Source organism: Ursus arctos, unplaced genomic scaffold, assembly GCF_023065955.2.
Source record: "Ursus arctos isolate Adak ecotype North America unplaced genomic scaffold, UrsArc2.0 scaffold_4, whole genome shotgun sequence".
Taxonomy (NCBI): Eukaryota; Metazoa; Chordata; class Mammalia; order Carnivora; family Ursidae; genus Ursus; species Ursus arctos.
This window is the reverse complement of record NW_026623056.1, coordinates 48635219-48651056: the sequence shown is the minus strand read 5'-3', so window position 1 is coordinate 48651056 and position 15838 is coordinate 48635219. Positions and strand designations below refer to the sequence as shown.

The following is a 15838-nucleotide window of genomic DNA, read 5'->3' as shown; positions in this document are numbered from 1 at the left end:
GGGTTAGGGGCACCGACCCCCCCCCAATGGAGTTGAAAACTCATGTAACTTTTGACTCCCCAAAACCTTAACCATTAATGGCCTACTGTTGATCAGAAGCCTTACTGATAACATAAAATCAATTAACACATATTTTGTACATTATATGTATTCTATTGTGTACAGTATTATATAATGTATTATAAAAATAATGCAGTAAGCTAGAGAAAATACTAAAAAAATAAAAATTATAAATAAATAAATAGACGGTGTCCAAAAAAAAGTTATTAAGAAAATCATAAGAAAAGTACATGTACAGCATTTATAGTAACTACATGTACTGTATTTATAATAAAAATCTGCATGTAAGTGCACCCCCACGTTTCAAACCCATCTTGTTCCAGGGTCAACTTGTGGAGGGGGGTGTGTGTGTATGTATAAGATACTAACTATAGTATCTAAGCATAGTGTCATATATATATCTTATCCTGGAATATGCAACTTACGTATATTTGTTTTATATTACTTTTATATATGATCAAACATATAATATCAAATTTTAATTTTTAAAAATTATTTTAAAATTTAAAACTACAGCAGATTCTACCTGCTTTCATTTCATCAGTTTCTAGGTGATTATGCCAAACACTGACTAGTAATTAAAACAAAATGTAAGATCAATTTCTATATCTATAAGGCATCAAAAAAGTTAAGTATCAGATTTATTTAATAAATCTTCCCCTTCCATATATCCCACCCCATTAATTCCGATTATAAGCTAAATTATGAGAACATAGTTTTTTGTATAATTTACAGTAGTTTAACTAAAGAGTAGTATTTTGGTGACGGTCTGACCAGGAAATCAAAAGACACCCTATATTTTAAGACAGATAAAATGCAATGCAGAGAATTGGCTACAGTGATGATGGAGAAAGTGCAAAGCCAAAAAAGAGAGCAGAGAGGCAACCAGAGATTAGCAAAGGAGGAAACAGCTACATCCCTACACTAACGGGCAAAGGGGAAGAAGCGGTAGTACCTCCAGATAGGATCTGGAACTCTTACAGATCTGTCCAGTAAAAGACAAAACCCACAGAGGAAATACAGCCACTGCCAAAAATCACTGCCTAAGGCAAAGAGGGTAACCTGACTTTTTCCTTCCTTGCCCTCCAACCTCCAGTGTCCCCCACAGAACATACACTTGGAAATGCAGCCTGCAAGAGTCAGCCTTCTGTGATAGGGAACAGAACAGTGGAGGGTGAGAAGTTTATCTTAGAGCAAAAAAGCCTGCACAAGTGGTAATACTGCTCACTCTAGGAAATACTGTAAGAAGTTTTTTCACTTAGAAACATCAAAATAGCATATTTTCCTCTTTAAACTTAAGTACATTGAAAGACTGACTTACGAAAGATTTGGATTATCTTCTGTTAAATTATTTTCCTTTCTTGTCAAACATTTATAGAAAAAGCTACTAAAAATGTGACTTCGCTCAACAAGTTCATCTGATGCTTTCTCCAATATAAGATACCTGTAAAACAGCAACACCACAGAAGTAGTTATTTTTAGATTTTACCTGGTCTTCTCCCAGTTACCTTATGTATTCTGGAAATCTTCATTTTTATGGCAAATTAGATTCAACCCAATCTTGTAATTTGCTCTGATTTCAGTTTTTGGGGGTTTTATTAACCTCACTTTCCATTAAGATTGTTTAAAGCAGAAATTGCCTGATTATTCTTTCACTTACTTAACAAGTATTTATCAAATTCCTAACATGTACCAAGCACCATTATTTACACTAAGATATAAAATAAGAGGGGGAGAAAAGTATCTGCCACCATATAGCTTACAATCCAGAGTGAGTACTGAAGGAAAAATTAATCAAATACTGAAACCACGACACTACTACAATAAATCTAGAAAAATTTCCATTTCTACTAAATTCTTCAACATTTAATTCAATTTCAACTTATAATTCAATGATTTAGTGCTTAAGCCCCTCATAATTAGAGAACTCTGCTACTCTTAACAGTTTATGCAGGTTCAAAAATGACCTTGTAATTGCTTTTTTAAAAAAGCATAAAAGACAAACACAATTTGAAATATTTTTAATGTGGTTGTGGGGAGGCTTTGCTACATGGAAGGAGACAAAAAGGATGCTTCTGATGTGCTGGAAGTGGTATCTTGATCTGAATGATGATTACATGGGTGCATATATACGTGAACATTCATTAGCTGTACACTTTCGATTTATATACTTTCCTACTCGAAAGTTATTCATTAATTTAAAAAATAAATAGAAAGTAGACTGAAAAATAAAGTTAGAATCGCCTCTGAAAAGAAGTCAATGAGACAATGGTGACTAACATAATATAATAAAAAATCATTATAAAAAAAAAAAAAGAAGTCAATGAGACAGAGATATAGGCAATTCAGTGAAAAGGAAGTACAGAAAAGTACTACTAGAAATAAATCAGGAATAAAATTGTATTAGTTAATTCCAATAAAACATATAAAAACTAACAATATGATCCAGTTCATCTCACCAAATATAAATTTGATACTATTATAGGAATACAAAAGTAAGTAAGATGTAAGATGCGTAACCTTCAGAAGAAGAAAGATCATAATGTTACCAACCAACTAACTTTAAAATTAGGCAAAATATTGTAAGTACTATAAAAGAGATGCAAATAAAGTATTATAGGAGTTAATAATATCTGTTTAGAAGATCAGGAAAAGTTTTAAGAAGGTACCACTTGAGAGAAACCTTGAAAAAGGAAAAAAACTTCAACAGGTTGAGATGAAGAGGAAAGTCTTCCGGAATCAAGACCAACAGGGCATTGAGGCAGAAGAGCAAATAAGAATGGGCTTTGTTTAGTAAATTATTTACGATTCAATTTTGCTGGACTATGTAACACATACAAGGTTATTAGTAGATGGCTGAAAAGATAGTATCAAATTATCAAGACTCTCAAATGCCAGAGTGTCTGAACTCATTTTGACGGGTAATAAAAAATTAATATACGTTTCTAATGGGAATTTCATGCATGGAGTAGTTAAGAATAGTAGTGGTCGTAATGTACTTAATGGATAGGAAAACAGAGATAAAGGATACAAGGAGACTCGTTAGAAAGACAGAATAACAATTCAGATAAGAAGTACTAGAAAATGATGATGACAGAAGAAAAAGAATAAATGAATTTGAGAGACAGAATCTACTAAAATTGGCAACTGAAATGAAACAAGACAAAACCAGAGGGAGACAAACCATAAGAGACTCTTAACCTCAGGAAACAAACTGAGGACTGCTGGTATAGAGGGGGGTGGAGGGATGGGGTGGCTGGGTGATGGACATTGGGGAGGGTATGTGCTGTGGTGAGCACTGTGCATTGGGTAAGACTGATGAATCGCAGACCTGTACCCCTGAAATAAAGAATACATTTCATGTTAATAATTTTAAAAAGAAGAAAAAATAATAATAAAATTGGCAACTGAGTATGTAGAGAGGGAAGGAAGGATAAAGAGTAAATGATAATGGAGACTTCTGTTTCTAGCCAAGATGGAATAACAGAGGCCAGATTTACCCTCCTAGATGAAAGAAGCAAAAAATCAGACAAAATATATATGAATCAATAGTTTTCAAAACACTGGACATCAGGCAACAAAGAACAGTGATCCTTGAGAAAGAGGAAATAGGCAAGGTGAGCTCCACAAATGCCCCAGCTTAGTGTGTTGGTAGTTTCCAGGCTGCAGCATGGGATGGAGTAACCCATGGCAGACTACAAGTTGAAGAGACGCTGAAAGCTGGTAGAGACCAAGGCAGCTAGAATTTGCAGATCAGAATACCGAAAAGGGAAGAGCTGTAGATAAAGAGAACTCCAAACATCTGCAGAGAATCCTCCTTAAGTATTCAGAAGAATTTTGATCACCACATGCATGTGAGGAAAAGCCGGGAGAGAAGTACCTGAAAAGATTAGAGGGAATAGTAGCTAGCTGTAAGAACAGCGCCTGTTCTTATCAGACAGACTGGAAAACCTCATAATTCATGAGGCCCTGGGTAGAAGATATTTAAAAAGACCCAAATCGAACTTCTAGAGATCAAATGAAGAGTAAATGCTAAAGAGAGATTTAGAGCCTGAGTGACTGGAATAAGGCTAGTATTATTTAAACAAGAGGGCTCGGGTAAGATGAGGACTAGAAACTTTGCATGGAAGTTTATAAAACTCTCCTATCTATCCCTTCAGCTTGGCTATACAAAAAGTTGAAAATTATTTTTTAATGGAATAGTGGTATGGATTTTTTAAATGACAGGTAACTCTTATAGTGCTTAAAGACACAAGAGATAACTACAGAGTTGCTTCTTTTCCTTTCTCAAAGTGATGTGATATTTTTTAAATACTTCCTTCACCATAGTAATATGTCAGCAAAATAAATCAAAAGTAAATAAATAAACAAAAACCAAAATAAACAAAAAAATAGTAACCCTTCTGAAGTAAATAGCATCTATAGGAAGTAAAGGAACAAAACTGAAGTCAACTATAGAAAACCTTGTTAGGCAAAAATCTTTGAATTCTTGGCAGGTTACTTTTAACTAGAGTTAAAAAAAATGTCAGTGATAGACATGTGGTTTAAGATTCACATCAAAACCAATGAGATCATTTATCATTGTACTTACTTAAGGTAGAAATCAATGATTACATCATTAAGAAACTCTCCTTCTTCTAAGCACTCCAGATCTTCATTAGTTACCCCTAACCCCCCTTTTGTAGGTGGTGGGGGATATACAATCAACCTTAAAAAGTAAAACTGCAGTTAAAACATATTGGTAGTGAAAATTCCAGTATCAAAGAGATTTGTTATACAGAACACTAACAGGGCAATGTATTCAGTAACTAAAATGTACAGATTAAAAATAACTGACAGGATATAAGCAATTATATTTTCCTTCTTTATTTTCACAAGGTACTAATAGTACTCTCAGTATCTTTTCATTTCTAATCCCATGTGGGCTGGTATCATATTTGTCTAATCAATATCTTATATCTCACAGTTATAATACTATCAAAGATATCTCTCTCCTATACAATTGTTAACTTTCAACAAACTGATGTAATAAACCATAAAAGATTTTCCTATGTTCCACTTTCCAACTCTAAGCTTGAATCCCCAAGACTAGTTCCTTTCCATTTAGAAGAGCCAACAGTCAAAAGCTATGTTCTCCCGTTAGTGGCTAGTCCACAGCAACAGCTGAGCAATAAAGAAATAACATGGAAGCAGAGAAGGCAAGTTTCCTATAACAAAGTGCTTATAATGTAAAAAGAGAATATAAAGAAAACAAGTAATTATAACACAAGCAGAAAGAAGTAGAAAACAGATAATCACTAATTAGGCATCTTTTTTCTGGCACCTTCTCTTAAATCTCAGAAATAAGAGCAGTTCTGAGTTTCTAGCTATAATCTTGGAATACACATTATGGTCCTCATTGCATGAATATAGTCAATAATAAGGGTAAAATAATAAGTAGTTCTTAAACCAGAAAGGTTCAAGAAGATGAAGTCATCTGCAATTAATTTAATCATGGCAAATAAAGCACTTGAATCAAAAAAAATATGTGAAATTTTAAATGCTAATATGATAATTACTATTTTATGGGCTATTTTCTATCCTGTTCTTTCATTTTTTGTTGTGTTTTTTTTTTAACAGAAAAAAAGGAATCATACAGAGGAAGAGAAATCACCCTCAAATGCACAGACTCCCTATTCTGCCTGGCCACCATGAGAAGACATATACAAGATAAAATATGAATAAAGTAGCAACTTATGAAAAAGTAGTTCTAATTAACTCCAAAATACCTTAAATTGAGGCACACTTCAGTTAAGTAACCCCACTTTTCCTACCATATATTCAGATATGGAATATATAATCATAAAAAGCAAACACTGCTACTCATCAACAAATACTTTAATCTTACCAAATTTGACACTGTGGTTATCCTTTATGTCTTACATTAAACTAAGTGAAATGGCACCAACTGTTTTCTTAATAAATTTTTCTAACTTTCTCAAAACTAAAAAATTATTATTTCTATTACTAACCATCAGTGTAAGAGCAAAATTCAAAACATTTAAAAAGGTAAACTATTGTCAAATCAATATGTTGTATACCTGAAACTAATGTAATGTTGTGTGTCAATTACACCTCAATTAAAAAGAAAAAGGTAAACTACTAAAGTCGGCAACACGAGTGAAAACTACTAATGTGTCCACCTATTACGAACAGGATTATGACACAGTACATACTTCTGAACAGGTCCAGTGTGTCTGACTTCTCGCCATTCTTCATCTGGATTAGATGTAATAGAAAGTGAGTAGCAACCACTACTTTGCTTCTGCAGGAAGGTGTAAGTAGGCTTCGCTGTATCTGTATTTGAAGGCTGACAGAAAATGGCAAAGAGAAAGGTTTCCTTATAGATACATAAATAGACATTAACTCTCAAAAGGATAAAGTCAAAACCTAGACTTTTAAGAGAAAATGTGACTAAAAGAAATCAGTATCAATGAGTTACAGCAATATATTTAGAATTTCTCCAAAGATATCATGAAATCAAAATAATACTTTTGATCAAAAGATACTATACATACAGGGATGCCTGGGTGGCTCAGTCGGTTAAGCGTTTGACTCTTGATTTCAACTGAGGTCATGATCTCAGGTCATGAGAGCGAGCCCCTTGTTGAGCTCCATGCTCAGCAGGGAGTCTCCTTGAGATTCTTTCTCTCCCTCTCCCTCTGCCCCTCCCCATACTCACACGCACTCTCTCTCTCTCAAATAAATAAACAAATCATTTAAAAAAAAAAGATATTGTATATACAATGGTCAAAGCTTAACTTAAAGTGTTACTTATAGATATGGGCTTTATAATTAAAGAAAAATGTGAAAACTTTTCAGTTCAAAATGAACAAAAGATATAATAGCTAGGACAAAATAAAATTTAAGAGACAAAAAGTTTATATTTACCACAGCAAACTTCAAAAAACTTTTCTTTCTAGAGGTATTTGGCAGAGATATACAAGCCTCTCTCAGATTCCCCTAATACGAACATCTTATACGACCACAGTTATAACTATCAAAACTAAGAAATTAACATTGGTATATTATAAACTAAACTATAGACTACTCTACTATCACTAGTGTTTCCACCAATACCTTCTTTCTGTATGAGGATCGTACAATTCCTGTCTTTCCTTGTCTTTCATGACCTTGATACTTTCAAAAGTATTGGTCAGTTATTTTGTGGCTGGGTTTGTCTGATTCTTCTCATAATTAGATTGAGGTTACACAATATTGGTAAGAATACCAGAGAAGTCATGTACCCTTCTCAGCGCATGATGTGACAGTATCTTACTCCTGGTGATGTCTGCCACATTTCTCCACTGTAAAGTTACTACTTTTCTTTTTATAATTAATAAATATTTTGGCTGAGAGACTTTGAGATTAGGCACATATCCTGTTTCTCCTTAAGTTCTCACCTATTAAATTTAGTATCTCTTGGTGGATTTTGTCTACAACAACCATTAACTATGGCTTTGTATTTCTCAATCCTTTTACATTTACTAATTGAAATATTTTTCTAAGAAAGAATTGTCAATTATCCACCATCAGTATTTATTTTTCATTCATTAATTCAGGTATTTATTTGTATTAATATAGATTTATGGGTATTTATTTTATTCTTTGATAATAATCACATGTTACCATTACTGATTTTATTGATCCAACTGTTCTAGCTTTGGGGAACCTGGCTGTCTCAGTTGGTGGAGCATGCAACTCTATCTCAGCATTGAGTGCGAGCCCTATGTTGGGTGTCAAGTTTACTTTAAAATAAAATAAAATAAAACTGTTCTAGCTTTGGTATTGGGAGTTCTTTCAGGTTGGCTCCTATGCCCTTCTGACAAAACACAGCATTTTCAAATCACTCTATTTTCAGTGTAAAAATTTTTACCAAACCTCGCCAATTATATTAATCATATGCTAACCTGAGATACTGATTTCATCTTCATTTCTTCAGCAGCAACAGCAGGAAAAGAACAAGTCGAAGCACAATAATAATGAATAAAAGAACTTTCTTTTGAAGAGAGGTTCTGAAATAAAGGCAGTGCCTGAACCCAAGATAATGGATAAGAAAGCTCTAATTCTCCACTGGTTGTACTTATTTCTGTCATAATATCTTTCAATTTCAATTCTTCTCTTTGTGAAATAGGACTGTGTAGCTCAAGGAAAATGAATTCACTGGATTTTGCTATAAAAGAAAAAAGACACCAATTTTTACCAATAGTGTTATTTTTCAAGGGGATTATAATTAAAATAACTTAATTATTAATAACAGTATTTTGTATGTTAGTTAATAACCCGGGCAATTTAATCCCAAAACAGGCCATTAGTAACCGAGACTCAAAACTCACAAATTTTAAACTCTTGCATTAAAAGGGAAATTCTACAAAGGTATTGGTTGCTGTATCTCTACTATCTGGCATTTAGCAGGTATTAGTAAACATCAGTGAACTTGCAAATAAATGAATGAATGATAACTGAGCATTTAATTATTTTTCTCTAGCCTCCTCCATTTATCAAATCTACCAATTAAAAAAGTATTCTGATCAAACACTTCCTTCAAAATCATTCCGTTTTATCAATCATTTCAACAATGGTCTCAGATGACATTCACTCCCCCATAATAATTATAAATAACTACTTTTATTTCCCCAACTTCTCTATTTAATCATGAATTTTCCCAATTAATTTGGAGTAGGACAGCAAAATAACCACAGTAGTCCTCCCTTATCCATGGTTTCATTTTCCACAGTTACAGTCACCCATGGTCAACCACCACAGTCCAGAAGCAGATGATCTTCCTTCTGGCCTATCGCCATCAGGTCAATAGTAGGCTATCACTACATCAAAATGCCTATGTCATTCACCTCATTTCATCTCATCACATAAGCATTTTATCTTCTCACATCATCACAAGAAGAAGGGTAAGTACAGTATAAGGTATTTTGAGAAAGACCACATTCATGTAACTTTTTATTACAGTATATCGTTATAATTATTCTATTTTATTATCAGTCATTGTTGTTAATCTCTTATTATACCTAACTTGTATATTAAATTTCATCAAAGGTATGTACGTATAGGGAAAAAGCATAGTATATACAGAGTTCAGTACTATTTGTGGTTTCAGGCATCTATGGCGGGGGGGATTTGAACATATACTCTATGGATAAAGGGAGGGACTACTGTAATATTAAAGGTATAGAATTTAGTTCACTTCTTACCATGTTTTATATGCAAGGAAGTACAGAGGGCAAGGCAGAGAGATCAAAGAGGTAAGAAAGAACTTTACTAATTTGATTTACACAATTCTAAACTAGACTCTTTAGGAGTTGAAAAGCAAAGTTGGGAGATATTTAAGATACATTTAAATAGACCAGGTTTGGGAGCATTCTCCCAAAAGTATTCAATCCAGTCTTAGAAAAATGATATATTTAAGTAAACTGAGTTTTTTTAGAAACTCAAGAAAATGCTGAAGGTAAAGACTTCTGTATTTTATTGAACGTTGCCACTGATGAGCTGTCACAGTTCATTATGAAACAAGGGCAAGAAACTCTTAAGAAAGATAGCCAGGGATGGCAACAGACTTAAGGGTAAGGTATTCCTTTTATTTTAGAAGATAATTTCTCTTGGTTGAGTAAAATTATCAGGAGAAATTATGTAGAATAAATAATTTATCTTGCATAACATTAAGGGTTAAAATTACTTTTAATCCAATGAACTTAATTTCAATTTAATGAAATAATTACATTCTATTAAATTATTTTAGAAGAAAACTACTTTATCTACAGGACTTCTCAGGCTACTCCAAAATTTAAAAATCATTTCATACTCACATTGCTGGCTTAATATGGAGTTTTCTAGTTGGGTCTGAATCTCTTGAAGATAATTTGCAGAGACCCAAAGGAAAAGTATAGCATGACTCCTTTTACTGTGATCATCATCCTTATTTTTCCATAACCCAAACCTCTTTAAATGTGTGGTATCCACTAGCAATGAAACTTCATTCAAGGACACTAAAACCAAAAAAAGAGAACATTAGGAATACAACACTTACACACTATTTATGACTCTTCTTTAATATACGATGTTTTTCAAAAAGAATGATATGCAAAATTTTACAAAATATTATTTCCACTGCAGAAAAAAAAGCCAAAAAGAGATGACAATGACAACTATCTGATCTATGCAGAAAACTATGCACAGTATAACTTAGAAAACTGTATTTTCTATTTTAGTCAATACTATCAACCAAGACCCCAAATGTTACCATAAACCAATTTATTCCAATGTTTCTTCTCCCAAAATATCTGCATTCTACTGTACAGACAAGCCACTATCAAAAGATTCTCAAAAATATTATGAGCTTTTAATGGTCTAAGATAGTATTTCTTATAAAATTCTTCCAAGTTTAAACTAATAAACTAATTTAATTAAATTAAATACAATTCTTCCAGGTTTTACTTCTCAAAACTTCTAGGTTATCACTCAGAATTATGAGACTTTCTCCTGGTAAGCTAAAAGAACCTTCTTTGAGGATTTTTTTTTTTTTTTATTCAAATAAACATAGAAAACTAGTGTAAAGAAGTCCTGAAGGTCATCTGGTCCAAACTTTAAGAAAATACGCATCTGAACTAGGAATACAAGTATCAGTTAAGTACAAACTCAAGACGAATACCTATTTGAGATGAATCTTTTTGTACTCCTCCCCCCATTATCTCCTAGCACCTTGCTACTCAAAATCTAGTTCTCAGCCTGTGACACTGGGATCACATCAGAGCCTGTTAGAAATGCAGATGATTGGGGCGCCTGGGTGGCACAGCGGTTAAGCGTCTGCCTTTGGCCAGGGCGTGATCCCAGCATTCTGGGATTGAGCCCCACATCAGGCTTCTCCACTAGGAGCCTGCTTCTTCCTCTCCCACTCCCCCTGCTTGTGCTCCATCAGAAATTTTGGCTTACCAAAAAAAACCCCAGAATACAAAAATCCCAGGTGATTCATATCACTCAAGACTGAAGTTTGAAAAGCATTTTACAATTAGCATTCAAATACTTAACTAGTCATCTTAAGGTTCCCACACTAAACATTCTATTTTTTTAACTTTTTCTTACAATCAATTAATCCATTTTAAACATCTTGTCTTTATTTCTTTCCTATTTCCTCCTCCTTTCATTCATTCTTTCCTCCCCTTATTCCATTTCTTCACATCTTTTTCTTGCTCCTTTTCTGTGTTTCTATTTCTCCTCTGTGCCAGTTTACACGTTTGCCTGCCTACACTATTTCACTGTTCCCTTTAAAAACATTTTATATAACTTCCTTCCCTTTTTAATTCTGTTACGACCTTTTACTTATTGGCATTTTCCTGGGTAATCCTTTTTAAAATCACTTCTCTCTATCGATCAATCTGTTTCCATCCATCTATCTATCACCTATCTACAGATCTATTTATGTTTTATATCTACTCCATACATACCTATCTTCCTATCTAGCTGTCACCACTCAACAATCTTATTTTACTGTAGTGTTTTAACTGAGTTCTTTTTAGATTTCTTTCCCCACTATCCACAATTGTACTTAATTTTCTTCCTAGCTCCTCCTTTCAAACCCTTCTTTCTAACTCTTATTCCCACAGTCTTTATTTTATTTCTTTTGTATTTACTCTTTCCTACAGGCTCATCACTTTAAACTTCTCTTTCTTTCCTCCTACTTCCTATCTTGGTCCCTTCCTTTTTCTTCTCTCTTTGATAGCTTATTTCTGTATCTTTTCTCAGTCCAATTCATTCACTGTCCTTTTCTTTCTCTATTTTTAACCTGCCTGTATAATACCTGCCTTTCTTTCTTCTTACTTCCTTTCCATCCTTCCTTCCTTCATTTCTCTCTCTCCCTTCCTCTTTCCTTCTTTCATTCCTCCCTCTCTCCTTCCTCCTTCCATTCTTTCCTTACTTTCGTTTTTAAACATTTTTCTTTTCATCACTCTTTTGTTCTCTTTCTCTTTGCATCTATTTCATCCACTCTTTCCTACTGGCTTATGCCTTTTAAAGTCTGTTCTGTCTCTCCCTATCTCCATCTCTCTCTCTCTACCTAGCTATCCTACTTTATTTTACTGTCTTTTTTTTTTTTTACACTATGACTTTGCATTTTTTTCCAGTTTTATTGAGATACAAGTATCAATTAACTGTGTATAAGTTTAAGCTAACGTTAATTTGATACACTTACTTACTGCAAAACGATTACCATCAAAGCATTAGCTAACACCTCCATAACTACCATTTCATTTTCATGGTGAGAACATGTAAGATCGACTCTCTTAGCAATTTTCAAGTATATAGTACAGTATTATTAACTGTAATCACCATTCTGTAATTATTGATCTTATATCTGGAAGTCTATATTCTCTAACCAACACCTTCCCATTTACCCCATGTCCCAGTCCCTGGTAACCACCATGCTAGTCTCTATTTCTGTGAGACAGCTTTCTTAGATGCCACATATAAGCATATCATGCAGTATTTGTCTTTCTCTCACTTTTTTCAGTTAGTATAATGCCCTCAATGTCCATCCGTGTTCTCACAAATGGCAAGATTTCATTATTTCTCAAGGCTAATATTCTATTGTATATATAAATCAGACTTTTATTCATCTGTCCACAGACACTCGGGTGGTTTCCATATTTTGGCTACTGCAGTTAATGTGGGATGCATATATCTCTTCAAGATCCTGTTTTCAGGGGTGCCTGGGTGGCGCAGTCGTTAAGCGTCTGCCTTCGGCTCAGGGCGTGATCCCAGCGTTATGGGATCAAGCCCCGCATCAGGCTTCCCCGCTGGGAGCCTGCTTCTTCCTCTCCCACTCCACCTGCTTGTGTTCCCTCTCTCACTAGCTGTCTCTCTCTGTCAAATAAATAAATAAAATCTTAAAAAAAAAAAAAAATCCTGTTTTCATTTCTTTTGGATATATACCCAGAAGTGGGATTGCTGGATCACACAGCAGTTCTATTTTTAATTTCTTGAGGAATCTACAGAGTGTTTTCCACAGTAACTACAGCAGTTTACAATATCACCAACAATGTAGAAGGGTTCCCCCTTTCCTCCAAATCCTTACCAACACTTGCTGATTTCTTGTCATTCTGATGATAGCCATTCTAACAGGTATGAGGGGATATCTCATTGTGGTTTTCATTTGCATTTTTGTGATGATTAGTGATGCTGAGCATCTTTTCATGTGCTTATTCGCCATTTGTATGTCTTCTTTGGAAAAAATGTGTATTCACTTCCTCTGCCCAATTTTTAATCAGACTTTTGCTATTGAGTTCACTGAGTTCTTTATGTATTTTGGATACTGACCCTTTACTAGATATGTGGTTTGCAAATATTTTCTCCCATTCCATAGGATGCTTTTTTGTTTTGCTGATGTTTTCCTTTGCTATGCAGATGCTTTTTAGTTTGATGGTATTCCACTTGTTTATTTAAGTTTTGTTGCCTCTGCTTTTAGAGTCAAATCCAAAAAAATCATTGCCAAGACTGATGTGAAAAAGTTTACCCCCAATGTTGTTGTTTTTTTTTTCCCTAAGAGTTCTTTGTTTCAGATCTTACATTCAAGGCTTTAATCCATTTTGAGTTGATTTTTGTATATAGTAAAGATGGGAGTCCAGCTTTCCCAACACCATTTATTGAGGAGACTATTCTTTCCCCATTGCATATAATTGGCTCCTTTGTTGAAAATTGACCATATATGCATGGGTTTATTTCTGGGCTCTCAATTCTGTTCCACTGCTCTGTGTGTCTGTTTTTATGCCAGTACAAAATTATTTTGATTACTATAGCTTTGTAATATAGTCTGAAACCAGAAAGTGTGATGACTCCAGTCATGTTCTCAGGACTGTTTTGGCTATTTGAGGTCTTTTGTTTTCCAGACAGATTTTAGAATTTTTTTTATTTCTATAAAAAATGTAATTGAAATTTTGATAGGTATGACAATGAATCTGCAGATCACTTTGGGTAGTATGGACATTTTAATAACATTAATTCTTCTAATCCATGGGCACTGTAACTCCCCCATTCTGAAAACTGTCAGTGAAACTGTCAGCAAAGACAAACAGACTAAATTACAAGAATAAGAACCTTCAGAAAACTGCTCAGCATTTCTTCCTCACACAGCTCACAATCCCAAATAACTGATACCATTTCTATGAAATCTAGACAATTACTACTAATCCAAATGTACCAAATTTTTTATATAAAAGCATAATTTTCTTTAGAAAGACTGCTTCAAAAAGTTTCCCTTTTAAAAAAAGGAGATTAACACCATCCTTAAGGAAAATATACCTCAGTACCTAATTTTCCCCATTATTCGGTTTATTTTGTTACGGGACTATGGAAGAAACTGAAAGTGGGAGTTGCCTATCATTTTTCCTACCCACTATCAGGAATCTTAGTAACAGAATCATAATTTTATTTAGGAGGCAAGATGCTTAGCTTTTAGAAACTCTATTTCCTAGCTTCCTTTGCAAGTAGATGTGTGATCATATGACTATATTCTACCTAAGAAAAATGTAAGTAAAAGAGGTAGGTGGACATGCACATTCAAGAAGTCTCCTTAAAAAGGCAAGAGATAGGTGGTATGTGTGTTTTTTACCATTTTCCCCTTTCTCCTAATTTCCACCTAGAACACAAACATGATGACTGAAATATGAGCAGCTAGTTGTCCATGAGACAAACTTAAGGATGAAAGTTGTATGTCAGGAATGATACAGGAAAAAATAAAAGAAACTGGGCCTCTGAAGTCCAAAGAAACACCGTACCAGCCATGTTCAGCCTACCTCTGGATTTCTTCTTCATGAAGGAAAAATAAATTATTTTCTTTAAGTCACAGCCAAACATAATTAACAGCTAATATAAATATGTAAATTAATATTTCCCTCAGCTACTGTATAAAAAGAATAAGCATTTAGACTTCTATGTTCCCCATCTATTAAAACCTTTCATATGCATGCCTTGTTTTTAAAAGATTTTTATGGGGCACCTGGGTGGCTCAGTCTGTTAAGTATCTGACTTTGGCTCAGGTCATGATCTCAGGGGTCCTGATATGGAGCCCCATATTGGGGGTCTGTACTCAGCAGGGAATCTGCTTGTCCCTCTCCCTCAGCCCCCTCCCCCAACTCATGCTCTGAAATAAGTCAGACAGAGAAAGACAAATACTGCATGATATCACTAACATGTAAAATTTTTTTTAAAAAACCCACAAGGTCATGGATACAGAGATCAGATTACTGGTTGCCAAAGGTAGGCAGTGGGTGACTAAAATGGGTAAAGGAGACAAAGCGTACAAACTTACAGTTATAAATAAGTCATGGGGATGTAATCTATAGCATGGTGACTATAGTTACTAATACTGTATTATACATGTCAAAGTCACTAAGTGAGATCTTAAAAGTCATCAATCACCACAACAGAAAAAAAAACCTTTTGCAACTATGTATGGGCAAGATGTTAACTAGACATATAGTAGGGCTCATCATGCAATATATACAAATAACAAATCATTATGTTGTACACCTGAAACCAGTATATTGTTACATGTCAATTATACCTCAATTTTAAAAAAAGGATATGGGAGGAGCACTGCTACCTAGGTATTTAAGTATAGATTACTGTACTTCCTTTTAGGAAATTATTATTTTCCTTTAAATCACAGGTCTTTATTTGTTTCTTCTAAATAGTTAATGTTACATTATCCCATAATAACTTATTAAAATATCCT

The 15838-nt window shown here is 34.0% G+C and overlaps 1 protein-coding gene across 4 annotated transcripts in view; it reads right to left on the bottom strand.

Annotated features, from left to right (window-relative positions):
• Positions 1-15838, bottom strand: part of SENP7 (SUMO specific peptidase 7) — a 142641-nt gene that overhangs the window by 13596 nt on the left and 113207 nt on the right. For all 4 annotated transcript variants that reach the window (XM_048215236.2, XM_026492361.4, XM_048215235.2 and 1 more), the window contains 5 exons: positions 9921-10100; positions 8010-8272; positions 6276-6409; positions 4652-4768; positions 1382-1504 (listed from right to left, as the gene is read on the bottom strand). In XM_048215236.2, the coding sequence (XP_048071193.1) occupies positions 1382-1504; positions 4652-4768; positions 6276-6409; positions 8010-8272; positions 9921-10100 (817 nt within the window). The remainder of the gene's footprint in view (positions 1-1381; positions 1505-4651; positions 4769-6275; positions 6410-8009; positions 8273-9920; positions 10101-15838) is intronic.